General features: G+C 37.3%; 2 protein-coding genes across 5 annotated transcripts in view; one reads left to right on the top strand and one right to left on the bottom strand.

Moving 5' to 3' along the window:
• The window catches only part of LOC129575880 (uncharacterized), a 33,960-nt gene extending 16,025 nt beyond the window's left edge, over nt 1–17,935 (bottom strand). The window contains exons 1-3 of one of the 4 annotated variants that reach the window (XM_055460053.1): nt 17,652–17,935; nt 6,908–7,838; nt 6,208–6,335 (exon numbers count right to left, since the gene is read on the bottom strand). In XM_055460053.1, coding sequence (XP_055316028.1) covers nt 6,208–6,335; nt 6,908–7,141 — 362 coding nt within the window. In that variant the 5' untranslated portion in view covers nt 7,142–7,838; nt 17,652–17,935. Of the gene's footprint in view, nt 1–6,207; nt 6,336–6,907; nt 7,839–12,130 lie in introns of all 4 variants that reach the window. The other 3 variants (XM_055460057.1, XM_055460055.1, XM_055460054.1) reach the window with 3 other exon arrangements.
• LOC129575883 (nuclear migration protein nudC) lies at nt 17,785–20,739 on the top strand. The gene is made up of 5 exons (XM_055460059.1): nt 17,785–18,680; nt 18,767–18,844; nt 19,022–19,224; nt 19,598–19,769; nt 20,070–20,739. The coding sequence occupies exons 1-5, from the start codon at nt 18,603–18,605 to the stop codon at nt 20,511–20,513; spliced, it is 975 nt and encodes a 324-aa protein (XP_055316034.1). The 5' UTR covers nt 17,785–18,602; the 3' UTR covers nt 20,514–20,739.

Genomic DNA, 20,739 nt, shown 5'->3' with positions numbered 1-20,739 from the left:
ATTCAATTAATGACTCATCTCATTAAATTTTAATTGAAATCCTGCCTAATGATTCGTTTTGGCTCTGAAAATGGATACGTATTAACGAATTAAAAATGGATTAAATTTTATGTCACTGACTGCAGCACCAAACGATTTCCTCGGAAAAAAATGATGGTGGCTTTTGTCATTTCTCACAGTCTTCAGCCCTTTCACTTTATCGTCCCTTGCACTTGATGTGTTGGCTCTTTTCACAACTTTTTTTCGTCTCTTTCAAATCAATTACCATGAATTAACGTTGAACAATCGTTTAGTATGCACAGTCTGATACGATTTTTATGTTGTTCAGCCAAAAATATGCATTCACAAACATTTTCAATGTCTGTGTCAACGAAGAACAACAAACCGACTTGCATGTTGCGTGTATATTTCAAATTGAACACATTCATCGCAAACAAAACAAAAACCAATTCAATAAACTAAATATGCAAATGGGTTTTTAGCGCAACTGAAAACAAGTTTACGACATTTCGCATGTTTTGCATAGAAAGTGGAATTTTTCGATCTTGAGAGAGAAAAACCAAAGAATTTTTTGAGAAAAATGCCGAATCAAGGGACATAAATCAAAGAAAGGGACAAAAAAGAGACAAATTGTTGTTGAATCGAGATAGCTTGTTTAAGTTTACAAAGAATTCGAGAAAATTTGTCTGAAAAATTACGAAATCCGGTTCAAATCTAGAGAAAGTTCATTTTTTTGCCAAATTTCCTGCGGGTTTGCAAGAGAATTTATTCCATTGATCTACATTCTGATCGAGTTGAGCAAAACATTTCATTTCCTCTAGACATAGAAATGTTTCTTTTGTTGTTCTATCTACCCCAAAAAAGGTACACAAATTGTTTGTGGAGGCATGTGCGTATATGGTTGATAAGGACGAGCGAGAGCGAAAGAGAACGCGCATTTCGAATACAAACACCAAATATTTGCATCGATAAAGGAAAAATCAAACCGAAAGTCTATGGGGGTCGACTGATTGAAAAATTATCAATAACAATTCCAATAACAAAAGTTATGTCGTTTTTTACAAACACAGCGACAGTGCAGAACATACACGATAAGTGGTGGTAGATGAAGACGTCAGACGTATAATCATCACGCACTATGCACATGTACGATGAGTATGAGCATTTTTATGATTGTGTCATCAATCATATGCTCTCGAAAATTCAATTTTGAATGGAAATTTCACCAAATTTACAAATTCATTGTTGTGAACAGTTCGATTGGAATCTTTGAGCGAAAAACATGATAAGTCATTGATTCAACTTGAAGCAAAACAAAGAAACAATTTCGGAAATCAATTTCAAGTGGATTGTCCGGAGATCTCATTCGATCGGAGGCTCTTGAATCATTTTTTGACACAATGTATTCGCAGTTTTTTCACTTGAGTTTTGCAACAACTAAATGATTACAATAGCAACTACCATCGCTACCACATTTTGAACCATTGTATCTAGTGAAATAAGTTTTTTAATTGGAAAATATCTGCTTTTGTATTCAATATTTGAATTATTGAGTATTATTTTAGTACACTTATTGATGGTATTTCGAGCAAAACTCGGTCGCATACAATCGATATTTGACACTGATTTCGTATCGATTTCTATGTTCTATTGTTTATCTTTGCGACTTTTCTTTTATTTCGTTGTTATTCGAAATTGGTTTTGTTTCAAGTTTGGTTCGTTCGTTTGTGTGTAGCATTGTTATAATTAGAAATTGATGTACGGTACCAACCAAGTGGGAACACGGAACATGCACAAACATTCTTCCCGAACGCTGATTTTTGTGTGCATTCGTGATGCTCGTGAACAAGTTTGGCTCGAGCCGGATTTGTTCTCTCTTCTTCCTCCGTGAATGAAATTCACTATGCCGTGATGACGTCAAAAGGGAATCTGTGCGTTTGACAGATGGATTCATGGCATTTTAGATTTCCCATATTGAACATCATAACAATAACAAAATACGCATCAAATCCCCTGATTATTATTGAGTAAATAAAAGTTTGCGTGTGGCGCACGGCCAAAGCAGGAACGAAACAAAACATCGCATGGTTACTGTCACTGCTACGAATCAATTGATAACATTTCCGAAACATCATCGCTGTTGTTGTGATTTCGCCAGAATCTTCCGTTTTACGTCTACACGTTGTGTGTTATCGCATCTCTTTTTTTCAACTCTCATTCTTACTCGATTGCATTTCGAATAACAACAGCAACGACAATAAACAACAGAGTCAAAAAGGCGATTCGAAACATAAACAATCATTTGTGTGCCCATCACTGGCTACCACAAACCTACAAACGATTTTGAGTGGTGTCCACTCAACACAATGCATCAAGTGTACCCGGGATTTTGTAAATGGTCCGGAGATAATGGCGACATTACATAATCGAAGCGCACGAGCGATGGAAGGACAGTCAGGGTCCGGTGAAACATTTTAAATTCGATTGAAGAGTTTTTGAACGGTTCGGTTTCTTGAAGAACAGTTTACTTTTCCGTCGAAGAGGAAGAAAAAGAGGAAGAGTCAACTCGTCAAAACTTCAATTGTTGGCAACAACAATTTTTTGCATCTGAATCAATTGCATAACGGCCATCTGATTTGCGTCTGGTTCGACTGATAAGACGTGTGAACGTTGGCAATAAGTGGATGAGATTTTGATGAGACCTGCATTTACTGTTCCCTACTTAAACCGACACCTAACAACACTATCTCAGTGCAGACGTAAATGGAAAAGATTCCATACTTTCATCGCTATCTCTGTATGAGCTATTTCTGATCTGAATCGTCGACGTAATCAATATGAATTTCATAATGATTAAACGATCAAGCATATTAACGGAAGTTTCATTAAAACCAATCCAAGTTTGCAAGCCCTGAATTTCTGTGTAAATTCAATCGACAAATCCTTATCACTTCAACAACCGCGTCGTCATTTACTTCAAGTCCGTTGAATTGAATTACTTTTTGTTGTTCGGCTTGATTGTGATTGATTCGCTGTACGAACGAAAAAAAAACACTCTTTTCTATTTATAGGGAGTCCAAGTCAAGTGATATGATTATTACGATTGTTATGCGGCCCTAATACATTGCGATAATTTGTAAACAATACATTGTTTGTAGAAATGTCAAAGTAATTATTTACTCGGTTATTTTTTTTTTTTCGCTGACCAATCCGTCGTCACTAAACAAACACACATTGTGTCATTGCTATGTTTTGTCGTATCCAGCACTCAGGTTCTGTGCGTGTTTCGTTTTTCGTGCATCGAATGACGATTTAATGCAAACTAATGGTGAACTTTCCATAGATAGCCGATTTATTTCGGGGAATAAATATTGAGAGAAAAGAAAGAGAAATTTCTTAGCAAAATCAGAAAGTGGTTAGTCAAAAGTCTTTTCGTAGAAATGATAAGGAAACGATTCCTTGTGAAATTAATTTTTTATGGTTTTATTGGTTAAAATGTAATTAAATTATCGTCGAAAGTGTCCGAATTTTATTTAAAAAAAATCCAGTCTAGACATAAGATAATTTCAGAATTTCCGATGCATATCGCGATCGAAAGAACAAAAAAGAATGGTAGAAACAAGCGAAAGAGAGTGAGAGAGAGAGGTGAGGAGATAAAGTGAAAAATGGAACAAAAAAGAGATCGAGAGAATGAAAACATCGATGGAAAGAGACAGAAAGATGAAGATCGAGCATTTCTAATCACTGCGATTGACTGCAATTGTTCATAGCAGACTTTTCACATTGATTTAGATCTAATTGCGTAAGCAAATCGCGTCATCGAGTTCATGTTTCAATTGACAAATACCAGAAAATTATCAACACACATTCTAAGAATTATCTCACAATTAGCGTAAATCCAATTCCACCGAATGGAAAAGTAAATATTAGAGAAGAATAATAAAATTTATTTTAAGATCAACGGATCTATTAGATTTGTCAATACACAATGTCAATATATTCATACCACGAAATTTTTCGTGTTTGCTGCTCATAAATTGTCCGTTTATTGCATTCAATAAATGGCAACGTGATAAACTTTAAATTGAGTAAATCACACGGTTATTGCTCAACTCGTTGATGTGTTTTTTTTCCTCTCTCGCTTCAATCCAACAACGTCGTCCAATCATTCTAACTTTATCATTAAATTGACTTTAATCGCTGTGCGCTTTGCAAATAGAGAATTATTATTATTTTTTAAGCTCAAGTCACTTTTTACATGACGGTGATAACTAATGCCAGCAACGACAGCAAAGCACACAGAAAATGTCACTTCAATTGAAAAGAGAGAGGAAGACGGAGAGAGAGAAGAGAAACGAAAATGTCACTTGAATTCATTATTTCCGGAGTGTTGCAATTATACGAGGCTGACATTGAAAATAAGTGGCACAAAATGATTGTGTAGCGTCTTCAGCAGCAGAAGCAGCAGCAGCAGCAGCAGCAGCAGCGACAGCGACAACAGTGATAATTTGCTCGCTTTTGCTTTGTTCGATTCGCTGCAGGCGCTAGGGCGATAAAATGCGATAAAGGTACACGTCTCTTCTCATTAGGTACTACGTCTACCGAATGTCGGTTAATCAGTCGGCCAAGTGCATTGAACGTCCCATTCGAAAGTCATTGCGAGGTGCTTGTGCAACAGATTGTAAATTGCAGGAAAAGTTCTGCTTTTTATTCGATGGAATCGACTCGATTCCGTTTTTCCGCACTGGAATAACTGAATCATTCGAGTTGCCCAATGAATATTATCAAGTGACCTCATTACGCATTATTTTAACTCCAAAAACTGTTGTCTGGATTAGAAGAAAATGTTGTGTGTAGTGCAAGACACTGTTGTTTACATGAGTTGTACTAGTGTGACTTGAAACGGGTAATGGAATTTTTTTGCCCCATTAACACACACACACACAAAAGCTGCATTAATCAGTGTGGATCACAAGAAAGAGAGAAAAACCGTTGATTCGAATGTCTCAAGTGGTATACCATCATCAGATTTATTAGTTGATAGCATAAATATTGATAGTGCAAATTATTTTTGGAAAAAAATCCCACTTGCACACACCGTCACTCTAATCAGCATTGTCGTGTGATTTTTCCTCGTTACTCTCTAATCAGATTGTTTCTTTTTTTAATCTAACACTTTACAATTTGATAACAAACAACGATAAGTGCTGAAAGCAACAACAAACACGCGTCAAGTTGAATAAACGCTGCAGCAGCAGCAGCAGCAGGCACCTCGTCGAACACTTTATTCATTCAGTTGTCTAATTTAAAATAGCAATTCAAGTCACTGACTTTGTGTTAACATGTGAGTAAGGCAGATGGAGATGGAGAGAGAGAGAGAGAGAGCAATTTCTTTAGCAACAGCATCAAAATTGATTCATTTGAACGCATTAGAATGACATTTCGATTATAGCTGCCGCCCTTTATTTCCCTCTTGGTGCTCATGCAATTGGCGTGGCACTTGTTTGAGTGGCGCTCAAGTTCATTGGGATCAGCTTGCATGGCGCAATGTGCACAATTAGAGAGAAAAATAGAGAAACGAAAAGGAAATAGTGAGCATGAAGAACGAAAATGGGGAATGTGAACGAGAACGAGAACGAGCAGTGGCGAGCAAGTGAGCGAAGGATCTTGAAAGAAAGAAAGAGAAGGAACTAAAGTTGAAAATGACTGCGAGAGTGTATTGAATAGAGAAAAAGAGAGAGAAAAGTAGTGAAAAACAGAATAAAAGCACGGACAACAGGCAACGCCGTATGCGCGATTGAATTGAGCCAAAGTCAATTATGATCAATTACAGGCGAGACCATATGATTTCGTTACAATGCCTTGTTCGCCAAAATAGCCACCATCACTACTACCAGTGTACACTCGACGGGGAGAATTCACAAAATGTCTGAAGGATGAAAATGTGATTGGGTCTGTCAAGTGGAAACCATTTAAAAGCATCGCATCATGTTTGTTTTCTTTTTGATAGCAAAATAAAACGCTACCACTACTTATGTGTTTGTGTTGTATGTTTTTCAGCTTCAATTTCGTTTGGGCTTTTAATAATTCGACTTAAACATTCTATTAATAGCATTATTCGGTTGTACCCGGCATTTGTTGTATCAATTGAGTTTTCGAATGCTTAATTGAATTAGATGAAATCGAAATTATCGAAATTGTTCTTACCATTCCTTCTTGTAGAGTTCATGGGGGATGGCCGAGAGAACGCCAGCACCGTCACCCGTGTCATTATCACATGCGCACGCACCACGATGATTCATGCGAGACGATAATTTTTGTGCATCACGCAAAATCTACAGGTATCAACCACAAAAATGAGAATAAAATTGGTTGAAAATTGTCTTTTAAATAAATAAAGAGACAATCAATCGGATTTCAGTGAACCGTGCAAATGTAACACATGGAAAAAAGCTATTTGTGCTTGAAAATACGTCACGGTTTACGTGCATTTCCATACGAGCGAACGTGTTTTGAACCATTGTTTGGATGGTCGTAAAAGCATCAGTCGTTACATAATTGAGAGGCATTTTGAGGATTTACGAATGTGTGTGGGACGAACAGAAATGCCGCATAACTCGCTCACACTCCGCTTCATCGATGGAGAAAGGTTATAAATCGCTTTCCGACTCTTGATATAGAACGTTCTTGAATCATGTCTATGGAATAGCAGCATTTTTTCCGTGACGCATTCGAAATGGGTTTGATTGAAATCGGATTGTTTCTTTGTTGTTGTTAAATGTAATGAAAACTATATATATATATATATATAATCATCAAAGAAAAGGAAGAAATGTGCTCGAACAAACGAGTTTTCAAGTGCTAAATAAATGGGAGATGACATGGGTTTTGTCTATAGTGCCAGTACCTTGTGGCTTCGTTTTCCATCAATGGCAACAATGAAACCGACACCGCATGCTTCGTGCTCGTTCACCGGATCATAAAGTCCTTGAGCTGGCGGACCTTCCCAGTCCAGTTGTTGTTTGCGTTGGTGTTGTTGCTGCTGCTCGTATCGTTCATCGTTGCGGTTCGTAGTGTCATTGCATCGATTGCCCGTTTCCGGTGTCGAATCATAAGCTGTGCCATTATTCGGTGGTGACATCGTATTATTCCCTCTCTTTTTTTCCGCTCGCTCGCTCGCTCGGCTGGGTTTTCTCTCAACACACTTTACAACGTTGCGAATCAAACTCCTTCGAGAACTTTGTTCTTTTTTCAAGAGTCCACACACTGACACACCTTTTGAACGTACGAACAAAATAACACTAATAACAGTTAATTTTGATCAAATGAGATAATGCTTTTTTTCTTTGTTTTTTTTTTTTTTTTAATTAGATGCGTCGATGTTCAGCCAAACGATGATTGTTTCTACTGTTATTGTCTCAATGTCTATTTAGAAACTAAACCGTAACGTAGTTGGATTGTAGGATCTAATTTATTGTTTTTATTGTAACTATTGATTGATATTGGTGAAATGTTTGTGTTTTTTTATTGTTTTTTATCTTAATTTTATGCGATTATATAATTGTAATTAAAATTATAATACACTTGTGGATTATTTTCTTTTATAAGTTTTTCTGTTGTTTTAATTCATTCGATGGAAGACTCACTTTATGTATGTACGTGTGTGTGTGTGTGTTTGTTTTTCTAATTTTATCTTTGTGTGTGTGTTTATATTTTTTTCTGATGTTATTGTGTTTAGTTTTATCAGTTATCAACGTAACTTTGGCTTGCTTAAGTTCAACAAGTTTCGTACAACTTTGCTCTTGTTTCCTGCCACTCACAAGCTGCAGCCGTATAACCTGGAATGAGAATAGAGACACATTTAATGAATATTGATACCGATCGAATTAGTTGTGTTTGTGCGTGAGTGATAGAGAGAGAGGGAAGGCGAACGAGTGAGAGTGAGAGAAAGAAAGAGAAAGAGGAAGAGGCACACACAGAGAGAAAAACGATGAAAATTGACCGTTTTTCTCACCCCTGTCCAAATCTCATGGGAATTTATTTGTCGATTGATTAAATGTTTCCGTAAATTTAACAGCGATAATAATTGGGTCAAATTCCCTGTGCGTGCTTCTCTGACTACAAATGGAGATAGCTTAGTTGGCCACGACATCACGTGGTTTGACGTGTCTATCATTAAATCATCGCCGGGCTGTTGCGATGGTAGGAATCATTGTGCATATTGAATGAATTGAGCGTGCACGGAACATAGGGTGTATTTCATCAAATTAATCAAGCTCTTTCCAAGTTTATGACATAGTGTCGAACTTTTGTTCAAGCTCTACCATCTAAATATACAGTAAAATAATTTACGGGCACGACGTTAGATGGCGTTTTTTCTGGTCAAAAAAGTTGCAATATCCCTTTGGCACGGAATCCAGTCCAGCCGTGAATGAAATGTTCGCCGTTTATCGTGTTATATTTCGAATTTGTTTCACATTGAACAAAAATGGTTTTTCAACGAAACAAAATTTCTTTTCGAACGAAACCAAACCAGCGCTGCCAAATCTGTTTGGCCGAGAGAGTGCCAAAGAGATTTTATTGCAAAAAACATTCGAATTTCTTAGGAAATTGGGCAAATGGGATTTTGCCAACGTAAAGAGAGAGAAGCCAAAGCCCAGAGAAGACAAAAAAAAGAGCATTTGTAGGTAGTAGAAATGATTTTCGCGTGATCCAGCACTTATCATTTCGTTTGTGTTGCCCGGTTATTATTATCGTTTAAACTGAATGGAATAATTGTGTGCAACGAATCGTAAGCCATTTCTCGTGCTTCATTCTCTGCGTATTCACAGCTCTTATCGGTTCGTTTGTAACCATTTTTCATGTGGTTTATTTGCATTGCCGCTTTTTTTCGTTCGTTCGTTGATTCGTTCAATCGTTCGAACGGTCGGTCGTTGTTGTTGGCGGTGGCGCGGTGCTCTTGTTCGCCGTACATTGTTGTGCGATCTGGCACACAGACCCACAAATTCCTGTCTCTGAACTGCAATTAGCAATCGTACAACTCGAAAAAGTGCGAGCCGCACACACGAGCGCTCACGCCGTATAGTACACGACCGATATGATAATGCCACACGATTGTTTGTTGGATCTTTCATTTTTTTTTTTTGGCGCATTTCATATTCACGCGTCGGTATTATTGCTTTGGTGAGCACGAGAGGGATAGAGAGAGGTAGGGCAATCAAGAGCGAAAATGAACGACAAAAAGAAAAGGCGAAAAAAGAGCAAATACGAGAGTGAACAAGTGCGATGAAAGAAAGGGCGACAATAAGTATCAGAAGAGGAAAGCAATAGCTGATATCGAAACAGAGATAGCCAGTGGAGTTCGACTCAAAAGCAAGACAACCGAGAGGCAAAGGCTCTTTATTAACGCATTAAAAGTGAAGTCAGCGAACAAGATTGGCTTCCGAATGCGCTAAATTGAGACAAGTATTGTGCAAATGCACATGATCCACACGCCGTTTCGATAACATGCAATTTTCAAGTGTTTTTTTTTTGTCTTTCCACCGTCATCGTCGTCGTCGTCGTCGTTTTCTTCGATTTTGCAATGCACCAATTGATGCGATTTGTAAAACACGAATCCTTGACCATGCATTCCACAACAAGTTGCGTATATGTTTTTGTTTCTATTGTTGCGTCTCGAGGTGATTGCGTTTTGTTGCCCTTTTGGACTGTGCTGCGATAAATCAGCAAATCAAACGCAAAGTAAATTACATTTGAAATAATGACAAAAAAAAAATGGTTCGATTAAATATCAACTGTTTGACGATAAAAAAAATTATGCACACATGCGGATTATCGTGGACTTGATCGAAGCAAAATCGATAAAATGCCATTAAACAATTGCAATCAAATACAAATGTGTTTGATTTGGACATTTCGGCGTACTTCGGCACAATTTGTGTGTTTCGCAGGCAAATACGGAAAGCAGCGGGCGACGTGGGGACGAACGCAACCGCATTCACGGTACAAAGGCCAAACACACAAGTTTTTTCTTCTCCTTGTAACGGTGGCACACAATGTGCGAAATGCTATGGAAAAATTCGAACACACGTATGAAAAAACAATTATCGAATCTTTTTTATCTTTTGGTCGTAAACTTAAAGACGAATGAATATTCCGATTCGGAATTTTCAAACAGAATTTTTTTTTTCATTTGAAACGAGAGAAAAGAAATAACTTTAATAAAAATTTATAACGAAAAATTTGAATTTGAGATATCTAAAAAAAAATCATGTGACAAATTTTAGATTAAAATGTTCGAAAAGAAGTGTTGATTCACAAAAAGAATCCAGGCGGTTCAACGTTCATTAAAGAATGTTCGCTGATTTGAATGCGAAAAGTTTCTATGTGAAAAGTCTCGATTTTTCGGCAATTTATTTCCGCTTTGAGCTATTTTCTAATAACAGTTGAGCAGAAAGCTGAAATCCCTCTGTTAGAAAGAGAAGGAAATGCCAGAGAAAGAGAGAGAAATGTCAACATTCAGCATTATAAGATTAACATATTCTCGCTCTGATGGGTGTATCGAATATCAAAAAAAAGATAGAGAGAATCATACGGATGGAACGAAGCCAAAGCCGCATAAACATATTGTCTTTAAACACAGCGATAATAAATAAACTGTTTCAAAGGATTTGGTTTGAAGCAAAAAAAAAAAGTTGAGTTTGGCTCAAATCGAATGAGTCGAAAAGCAGTATAATGGTACCATTGTCCAATGGACAATGTCCATTTCCTAGTCATATTCTGGCTCATTTTGATTCGTTCAAATGCCAGAACGTGATAATTATAAATAATTGAAATCGGATCGTCGTATTGCCTGGATAGACAAAACAAAAGCTACCGAGGAAATTTTCTTTGAAGTGAAAAAAAAAACGTTGATAAATTGGTGAAAGAAAAAAAACAATTGCGGTCGATTCATCAACAAAACAGCGAAAATTCGATACGTTTATCGATATCGACGTAGCCAGATGTATTATCGCAAGTGTCAATAACAACGACAGCGAAGAAAAAACGCTATTTTTTTTATCGGTAAATACGTAGATCAAATGTGCGCGTCATGCGTTTGTCGCGTGAGCCAAATGGTTGGGCTACCTTTTTGGTTGTGTGGTTGAATTATAAGGAAGAAGAAGCAGCAGCAGCAGCAGCAGCCACCATAGCACACTTGCATATTTTGTACTGATCCGCTCATAAATAGAATCGTGTTCATCGTGACAGACACCGAAATACATGTATAAATATATCGCAAGAGTCGTTTCTGTTGTTACAGACTCAGACCCGAATTACACAATTGTTTCGGAAAGCGAGAGAGAGAGAGAGAGAGAGAGAGAGAGAGAGAGAATATTCACATACGTGTGCATGCATCGGGCGCACAACGAACGAACGAAAAAGAGAAAGAGAGATAGAGCGTTGTGCTTTTTTTTCTACTGTGCCTCGATATCGTACCGTATCGCACGAAAAGAGAGAGAAAGAACAAGAGCAAAAATAGAATCGAGAATGAACGATGAACGGATCGAAAATTGAGCGCTTGAATCGACCACTTTTTTCATTTTATTCTTTCGGCGGCGAGCACTGTGAAAAGTGAATTTGCGTATGAATGACGTGTAAAATGTTTGCAGATTCTTTGCTCTCTTTCTCATTCTTTTTCTCGGTCTCGCTAACTCGCACGCTCGTTCCTACGTTTATTATAGCAACGCAACGAAAGAATGAATTTGTCAATTTCGCACCGAACACTTGGAAAATCGTCCGAATTTTTTCGTTGCCTTATTACTTGTTCACGAAACGAGTGAACGAAAAAAGTGAAGAATCTGAAACTGAACGGAGGAGAAAATAATCGGTATAATGACATGAATGCGACATACATCTGTATGCTTCAACACTGAGTGTACACGACGAATGTGACGAAATGCGCTCAAAGTCCGAAACCCGGAGACTGGGAACGAACGAAGGAACGAACGACGACGGCGACGACGAACAAACGGACGAATATATAATTAAGAGCATTTCATTTATGTGTTTGGATATATTATGCTAAAATGTTTTAAGTGAAGGAAAAAAAAACAGCGACAGCAGCAACAACAACAACAAAATCACCGACCAGACATTCTTCTCTCGCGTTTGCTTCGTTTACATCTTTCTTTGCCCGCTCCCAAATCACGATGAATGCGCACATGAACGGTTTTATCTATTTGTATAACGTATTAGAACATTGGCTCAAATGATTCTCCGTCTCTGTTTCGCACCCCGTTGCCGTTCGTTGGAATCGGTCAGGCCCAAAACTCCATTGAGAAAATAAAATCGCAATCAATCATTTTTTTTTTATTTATCAAATCACACACTCTAATCGATCGATTCTGCATTCTTGTAATGAAAAAACCACACTTTATTAGTAATAATTAATTCCATTATAATTGAAAAATGCACTTATTTCGCTTGCAAAATTGCATCCAATCAATTAATGAGACTGAACTGTTAAAAAACACAATTGCTTTGATGCCGAGTAATTCGCGTTGAATCTGCGATCTTGCAGGTATCGAACAGTACAGCGAGGCAACACATACACACAAGGCGGAAAATATGCGGTTCACAGATTACGGACTTCTGTCACATACTGTCTTTACAAATGGCTGCTTTTCTTGTCATAATCTAAATCTCTTCCATTCTCTTGACGTTCTGGATAAAATCATTCGGCTATACAAAAATATCCACTTCAAATTCTATATTTGCTTTTGAGAGAGTTTTTTCTTTTTCTCTTTTGTTGTTCGTCATTTATTTGCGAAACATGTCTTTCTGACGACGTATTTGTGACTCTGTAGAACCATCACTTAACATATTTGCATACGGATAGCATTTAGTCGAAATATTTTTATTTCTATCGTTCACTTTGTGCGGTTCAAGACAATTTCGACATTGTTCTTTTAAAGCAACTACATGGCACTGCTGGTTTTTATCAAATATCAAATATTCTCATGTCGACATAGAAATTGATTAACCATTTCTCTTTCTATCACGCACGTTCTTTCTCTCTCTCTCTCACTCAGACTCTCTCTGGTGAATTGAATCACAAATTGAGACAATGATATAGAGAAAAAAAAGTGGAAAAATTGAGAAAATAATAATGGAGAAAACAATTTTCCAGAATGATTCAAGAAAATACAATGAAAAAGCCAGATTTGATAAATGAAGTTAAGAAATTGGGAAATTAGGCGAAATTCTATGACTTGATTTTGATTTTCAATGATTTAACAACTCTTTTCTCGATTCTTTTTTAAGTCTTTTTTTTTTCTTCTTCACCCAATTCTAGTCTTTTTCCGTTCATTTTAGCTAATTTTTTCTAGACTCTTTGCAATCTTTGTAATCGTTTATACTTCGATGCACATTCTGACACACGATTCCAAGCGCGATTCGTCGTTGCAATATGAATTTAATGAGAATTTTAATGCATTTTCGCTTGCAGTTTATATAGAGCATCCGGTTCAATCGCAACGATAGAATCGAGTTCAATAGAAATTTGTGTTTTCATAAAAAAGCAATAAATTTTTTTCCTGGGTGCGTCATGTGAGATTGCAAATAGCTCAGTGAAGTGCCTCAACCATAAATTCCGAAAGCAATTAATTATTGAATGAATTGTATGAGCTCGCAACTATCTAAAGTTGTAAAAATGAGCAATTTCCGCGAAAGGTATGAATTTTGAATTTGTCGAATTTTTATGTTTTGCTTTTGAAATTGTATTTTTTCCACGATGTTTTTTCTGAAAACAAAAACCGGTGCGCAAGTGATTCTCTTTTCGGCGGTCAATGTGGTGCAGCAAATGGCTGGCTGCAGAGAGAAAAACGGAGAGAAATTGTGTGTTTCGAGAAAGTTCGGTGCTTCATCTGGAATTTAATTGAATGGTATGAGACATCAAGAGGGCCACTTAGTGCACATTGCGCGACGACGACGAAGACAACGACAACGATGTTTCGGAAGAGAAAGATTCGTCGCCCACATGTCATTGTGCAAATGTGATGTGCTGTTGTGTCTTTGTTGTCTGTCGATCAGCGAACGCTAGCTTACATAATAATTTTCTATCTCTCTGAATGGAATTAATAACATTTTTGGCATGGAACTGGCAAAGATAGATAGAAAGGATAATGGTAAAATCATTTTGATATGGATTTATTGCGCATCGAAAATGATATTCATTTTCCATCGTTTGCTGGAGTATTTCTGGCCTGAATTGCCATTCGCTACATCCCACCATCCCTCTGTGTGTTTGTATGCCATGCAATTCAACACATCAAAGGCACTCTCGCAAAAAAGTCGTTTTCAAATTGCGAAAGAGTGAAAAATTAGCGGAAAAAAAGTTATGGCGAGTGTGTGTCATAGAAAGTTCTTGCCAGTTCGGATGCAGTTTCAAAGGCAAAAGTAATAAGTAAATGACCGATAATACTCGCACTTCTACGCTGTACCAAGGGGAATGTGACACAGACGGACAGAGTGAAAGGGGGAGAGAGTGAAAAACCGACCAGCATAGAAAATCAATTGGCGATACGCATGAAATCACAATTCGGTTCGCTATTTTGCGAACCAATTTTCGCTGTTCGCTTTTTGTTTCGTTCGGCGAAACGATATTAAAGTTTTGATGAGATTCTGTCATGTCAGCACTTCATAGTTTTCAGTGTGATAATTTACGGCCACAGTCAGATTAAAGAAAAAACATTTTTTTCACCGTACAAAACCGCCGACAAGCACTAAACCAAAAAAAAACTCCTAATCATTTGATCCAAATTCCGAGACAGACTTTAATTTGGTTAAGGTCGAAGCGGATTTTATAGCTTTGAATGAAATGAAACGAGAGAAAAATTATCACGAGTTTTTTTATGGTCGAATATTTTCTGATTCATTTTACGTTGATTTGCACTACATACCATAGGTTTTGAACCCTGAATGGCCATCGCTAATCCAATTCACAAAAGAATCGAAATGAGTCGCGTTTGGGCCGAAATGTGTCGCTATGGCTAAAGCAAATATGCCGTTGTAATGAGTACACATTACCATAAGATACACATTGAAGTCGTCACATGGCAATGTGAGTGCGTGTGAGACAGACAGAGAGAAAATGAAATTGGAATGCCCTTCGTACGCAGCATAATTCATACATTGATGCTTTGGATGCGTTCGGAATGAAATCAACGCAGAAAATCTAATTCAATGGCGTCGCCGTTTCTCGATGTTTCCGTTTTCGGGCAAGGAATTGGCGCATCTCTCATCGTTTCGTACGAAAAATCAAGAGTATGAGTGAGAAATCGAATGTGTCGAACATGAAAAGCTCATGGAAAATTGAATTTTCGTGCTTCGCGCACAATCTTTCCGATTCCCTTGCCGCTGACTCGTCTTTCGAGCATCACACACTCGAAATTTGCCGTTGAGCAATCGAACCGAATACGAAACAACAACAAAAAATTAGATGTGATAATTGTAAAACTTCTATTCGTCCTTGAATGGACCCGACCTCCTTTCGCACCAACTGTTCCTGTTGTTATCGTACATCGATTGTTTTTTGCGACGTAGATTCTCTTTATATACTTTGCCGAAAATATACACACACACACACACTCGACCAACAACAACAACAACAATCCATTCTCCAATAGAATGAATACTTCTGCTCCGTTCGCTGTTGCGAAAGAACTTAACAGTAGTTAGTGGCTTCACGACGTTTATTTTATTTTTCTAAGTATAACCGAAGCATAAGCATCGAAATATATGTAGCAAGTGAACAAAATGTTAACGACGGAAATGATTTTCTTTTGCGCGATGAAACAACGAAATTTTCCATGTGTGAGCAAAAGGAGCAGAGTGCAGAATTTTGGCTCCTAAAACTCGGTTGTAAAGTGTCGGGCGATGAAAAATGATTGTAAACTGAGACGAACGAAACTGAAAATGATGGCAGACTTAATTGATGGTGTTTTTGTGGAAAAATCCATATAAGTGTGTGCTTGTTTTTTTGGGATGTAATTCGATGATTTTGGCTGTTAGACATTTGCCTTCTCAGTTTTTCATATTTTTAAACTTACTTCAGTCGTAGTTCGTATATCAAGCAGTGGTTGTGTTGTTGACACAATCACAAATGGCTTTGAAATTTGCTGCCACTTTCAATGAGCAAATTTTTGCAAACAAAAATAAAACTCTGAAAGAAAAAACAACGACACAACTCTGAAATAAACAGAATCGCGCAAGGGGATGATATACGCCAGGCCATGATACAGACACAGACACAGACACAGGAGCAAGAGAAGAGGCCCGACATCAATAAACAATCTATTTAAAAGCCATCCAGTGAAACACGAGGGAGAGAGAGATGTGTATGGACGCTTTCAATTTTCCATTTGAAGCGCCCATAACAGAGACACATGAAACACATGCACATAGCACTAACACATACACATGTCAATCCACAATAGTATACACATCACACACACACACACACACACACACACACACAAAAGTCGAAGTTATGACGTAATAAGAAATTCTTTTCTCTTTTATCGCACCCGTAATGACGTCGATGATATGATGACGATTTTGTCCGTCTCAGCTATACTAACACCAATTCTGGCTTATTCTTCGACCACGACGATGACTACCAATTAGACCCGATTAGAAATCTGATATCACGAAACGAGAACATGTGTGAAATGATCGAAAATGTGTGAAAAAGTGGACAAAGAAAAGAAAACAACTATATGCCATTGGAAAATGTTCCAACACCGATTTCTCACTAACGTCTTTCATGTGTACCGACCACCTAGTCCATCCGATTCGAAATTTTTTTCTCGTTAATAACAAAACGAAGTACAAAACAACAACAACAAAAATAACGATGAAAACGAAATGCATTCGAAAGCGAAAAACAAGCCAACGATTACCGAAAACACAAGAAAATTTTCACCGTTTCTATTTAGTTTCTTCCTTTCTTCGCGTTGTTTCTATCTCTCTTTTGGATTCGTAAGCAGAAAAAAGAAACAGAATTCTATAAACGAAATACCGTTAATAAGCACATACGCTGTATTTGCGCTGTTCAACTGATTTTCATAACTGGGTTGTTGTTTTTTTTTTCTTCTATCTATTTTTCTGATAATGTTGATTTGTCCCAACTGATTTTTTTTTTTTTCAATTAACATGTGCATGATTATGAATAAATACACTTCTGGGATGTGTGTTCTATTCTCGTTCACCACCACCACCACCACCACCACAAGCGTTTTTTTTTTACTGACTCTATCTTCTGGTCTATATCTCAGCCGTATGCACGAGCATTAAATTTGTACACGCGGATTCGACGTAAAACATGAATTGAAAATTTGAATTGATTCTAATTTCGGTGGTGCTTGAAAAATGTAAATAATCTATGAAGAATACTAAATCAAAGGTCGACAACTGTTTCAAACAATTTCGATTACTTTCTCACTCGCAACAACAGAACAGAATTTTTTTTTTTCTTTCTCGCATGATTTTGTTCTCGATGTTCCTCACACTCACTCGCTCTCTCTGCGTGTGAAAATGTGTGTCTGAAACATTGACTCCGCACTCTCAACTATCAAAATTGATGACAACAAATAAAAATATGTAATTACTTTTCTATTAATGAAGATGGTTGAATAGAACTCGTTATAATTCGTTAAAACTTGAGTGATTTCTTTTCTTTTCTATATATTCGTATGTAATATGTATGTATGTTTTTTTTGTTTCTTCTTCTTCTTCTGTAAGGTATTGAATATTCGTTAGAATTTCACGCACAAGAGAATTCACAATTTGAACTGAACTCGTTGCTGGCTCTATGAAAACTGATTCTCGTCGGGTAGACGCATGAAAGGAAGGAAAAAAAATTTCTTTTTCATTCGGTCGGTTTGTGCTCGTTGTACTGCTGCTGCTGCTGCTGTTGCTGCTGCTGTTGCTGCTGCTGCTGGTGCTGCTGTCGCTGCTTATGTGTCTCAAGTTATGGTGTGTGTGTGCATGACGGTCTCTCTCTCATGCTGATACTGCTGTATGCCAAATCGAGTTATCGATCGCTTTGTGCGCGCTCCCTCGCTCTTTCTCTGCCTGCATTGTACATACAATGTACATGCTTCATGCCTTCGCTCCATCTCATTTGCGTTTTTTGATTGTACGGTTGCGTTTACAGTCCCCCATACGCGTGCACATACAAATGCTCGTTTGTGTGACACAGTGCGGCCATTGTACAATAGATGTCGGTGGTGTTGTAGGATGCTCCGTTTAATGGCACACAGTTCGACACATTCAGTCGTACAATATGTGTTGAATTGCCGTCGCCACTGAATTACCACTCGGTGAAACGTCAAAATCAAACGCTTTTTTGCCTCTGTATGTGTCTGTCAACGATTCAGAACCGTATGTTCGTTGTTCATTCTACTTGTATCGAGAAGTTTCTGTTGTCACAACAAAAACGCATTCAAATCACAAACAAAACAGCACCGCTCTTTGTTTCATTTCGACAAGGCGACGAAGAAAGCAATTGTCTTTAGTGGTGTGAATTGAAAAAACAAACAGAAATTTTTATTGTGAAAATGTCTGAATCAGAAGAGCATCGATTTGATTCGGTTTTATTGGCGCTAGCCGAACAACACAAAGGTGGTGTTCCAGAGGTATGTGTCCTAAACCTTCTTTTTTTTTTCATTTTGCAAAAGCCGGACACGATTTTATTTTCATTCAATTGCGAAATTTTTTGCAGTTACTCGGTACTTTGGCTGGATTTTTAGCACGCAAAACAGACTTCTTTGTTGGTGGAAAAGACGGTGAATGGCAAACGGTAAGCATTTTTTTTTTGCGACAGTTTTAAATCCAATTGGATTTTGATGTTAAAATTGAGGTTATGCCATTCGAACATTAAGTCATTTCATTTTTTTTCGCTCTCTTTTCATTGGGATTGTTGTCCATTTGGAATGTGGGCGAACGCATTATTTGTTTGTGCGTTGTTGTTCCGTAGCTGTTGCTAGGTATTTTCGAAGAGCAAGCGAAAAAGGCACAGGACGAACATAGAAAACAACGTGCTGAACGTGAAGCCGAGGAAAAGAAACGATTAGAAGCTAAACGACGCAAAGAAGAACAATTGAAGAAGGAATCGTCGGCTATCTATGAGGTGACCGACGAAGAAGCCGCCCGACTTCAAAAGGAAATCGATGATTCAAAGTAATTGATTCGCTTTTTTTTTTATTTCGTTATCGAAGCGTTCCTTTACTAGAGACTGGTTTAAAAATCTTTTTTCCGACCGACACATGAATTATTTGTGATTTATTTAAAATTTTTATTGAATTGTATCGAAGCAGAATTTTAAATATTTCTTTTAAGGAGGTTTGAGAATTGAAATATTGATTTTTGCTTCTACTTGAAATATTCTATCAATTCAATGCCCATTCTTTAGAATCAATTTATTAATAAGACGTTTCTAACCTCATTTCAAACTCAGTCAGCATTGAGAATATCGATTGATTGAGCTGTTGCCAATTTAAAAATTGATTTTTGTTTCAATTCGTTTAATTCGAACATTTGTCTCGATGCACAGGGATAAAAAGCAAGCTGTAGCCACAATGCCAGAGTCTGAACTATCAAAACCACTCGGCGATGAAGCTGACAAAGAGGACGGTGACAAAGAAAAGGATAAATTGAAACCAAATGAAGGCAATGGCTGTAATTTAGAGCATTACAAATGGACACAAACTCTGGGCGAAGTTGAGGTATGCGAATAATATGTTCAATTCTGGATGAAAATCTGCAATTTTCATTTTAGAAGAAAAATTTTTTTTTTCGTGTCTACGAGAAAGGAATTTGCAAGAAGAACACAAAAAATAACAAACAAAAAAAAAATCAAAACAAATTTATTTAAAATGACAAGAATTTTGAGAACAAAATTCCACTGAAGATTTTTAGTTCAAAATTTGAAAAAGGCTTTCAATACAAAATAAATTTTATTTAAATTTCAAGAAAATTTTCATTCAAAAAATAATTTTCTCAAATAAAACTGTTTATTGTTGCAGTTGAAAGTGCCATTGACGATAACAGTGCGTCCACGTGATGTGACGGTGAAAATTGGCAAGAAATCTCTGTACGTCGGCCTAAAGGGACATCCAGCGATAATCGATGGTGAACTTCATGGTGAAGTGAAGACCGAAGAATCGATGTGGGTGTTGCAAGATGGTAAAGAGATTGTCATCAATTTGGAAAAATTGAAGGGCATGAATTGGTGGAATCGTCTGGTGTCCACCGATCCAGAGATTTCAACTCGCAAAATCAATCCGGAACCATCGAAATTGTCCGATTTGGAGGGTGAAACGCGTGGCCTAGTCGAAAAAATGATGTACGATCAACGGCAAAAGGAGCTTGGTCTGCCAACCAGCGAAGAGCAGAAGAAACAAGATGTTTTGAAAAAGTTCATGGAACAACATCCCGAAATGGACTTTTCCAAATGCAAATTCAACTAAACTTCATACTCATACGCTCACACATAAGTTTTCCATTTTCGAAAAAAAAAAAAAACATTCAGCCAATTTCATTAGACTGAATATGCATGAAAACCAAAAAAAAAAAACGCTACTTTCACTTATAGAAATGGCCTTTTTGATTGTGCACCAAAACACACGGAGCTTAGCTACAAAAAACCATCAATAAAAGTTCTTTTGTTACTTACATTTTGAATGAAGAAACCAA

This window comes from Sitodiplosis mosellana, unplaced genomic scaffold (genome assembly GCF_009176505.1).
Source record: "Sitodiplosis mosellana isolate CC-2019 unplaced genomic scaffold, AAFC_SMos_1.0 Smas_scaffold_6170, whole genome shotgun sequence".
Lineage (NCBI taxonomy): Eukaryota > Metazoa > Arthropoda > Insecta > Diptera > Cecidomyiidae > Sitodiplosis > Sitodiplosis mosellana.
The sequence above is the reverse complement of the archived record's forward strand: the minus strand, read 5'-3'. Positions and strand labels throughout refer to the sequence as shown.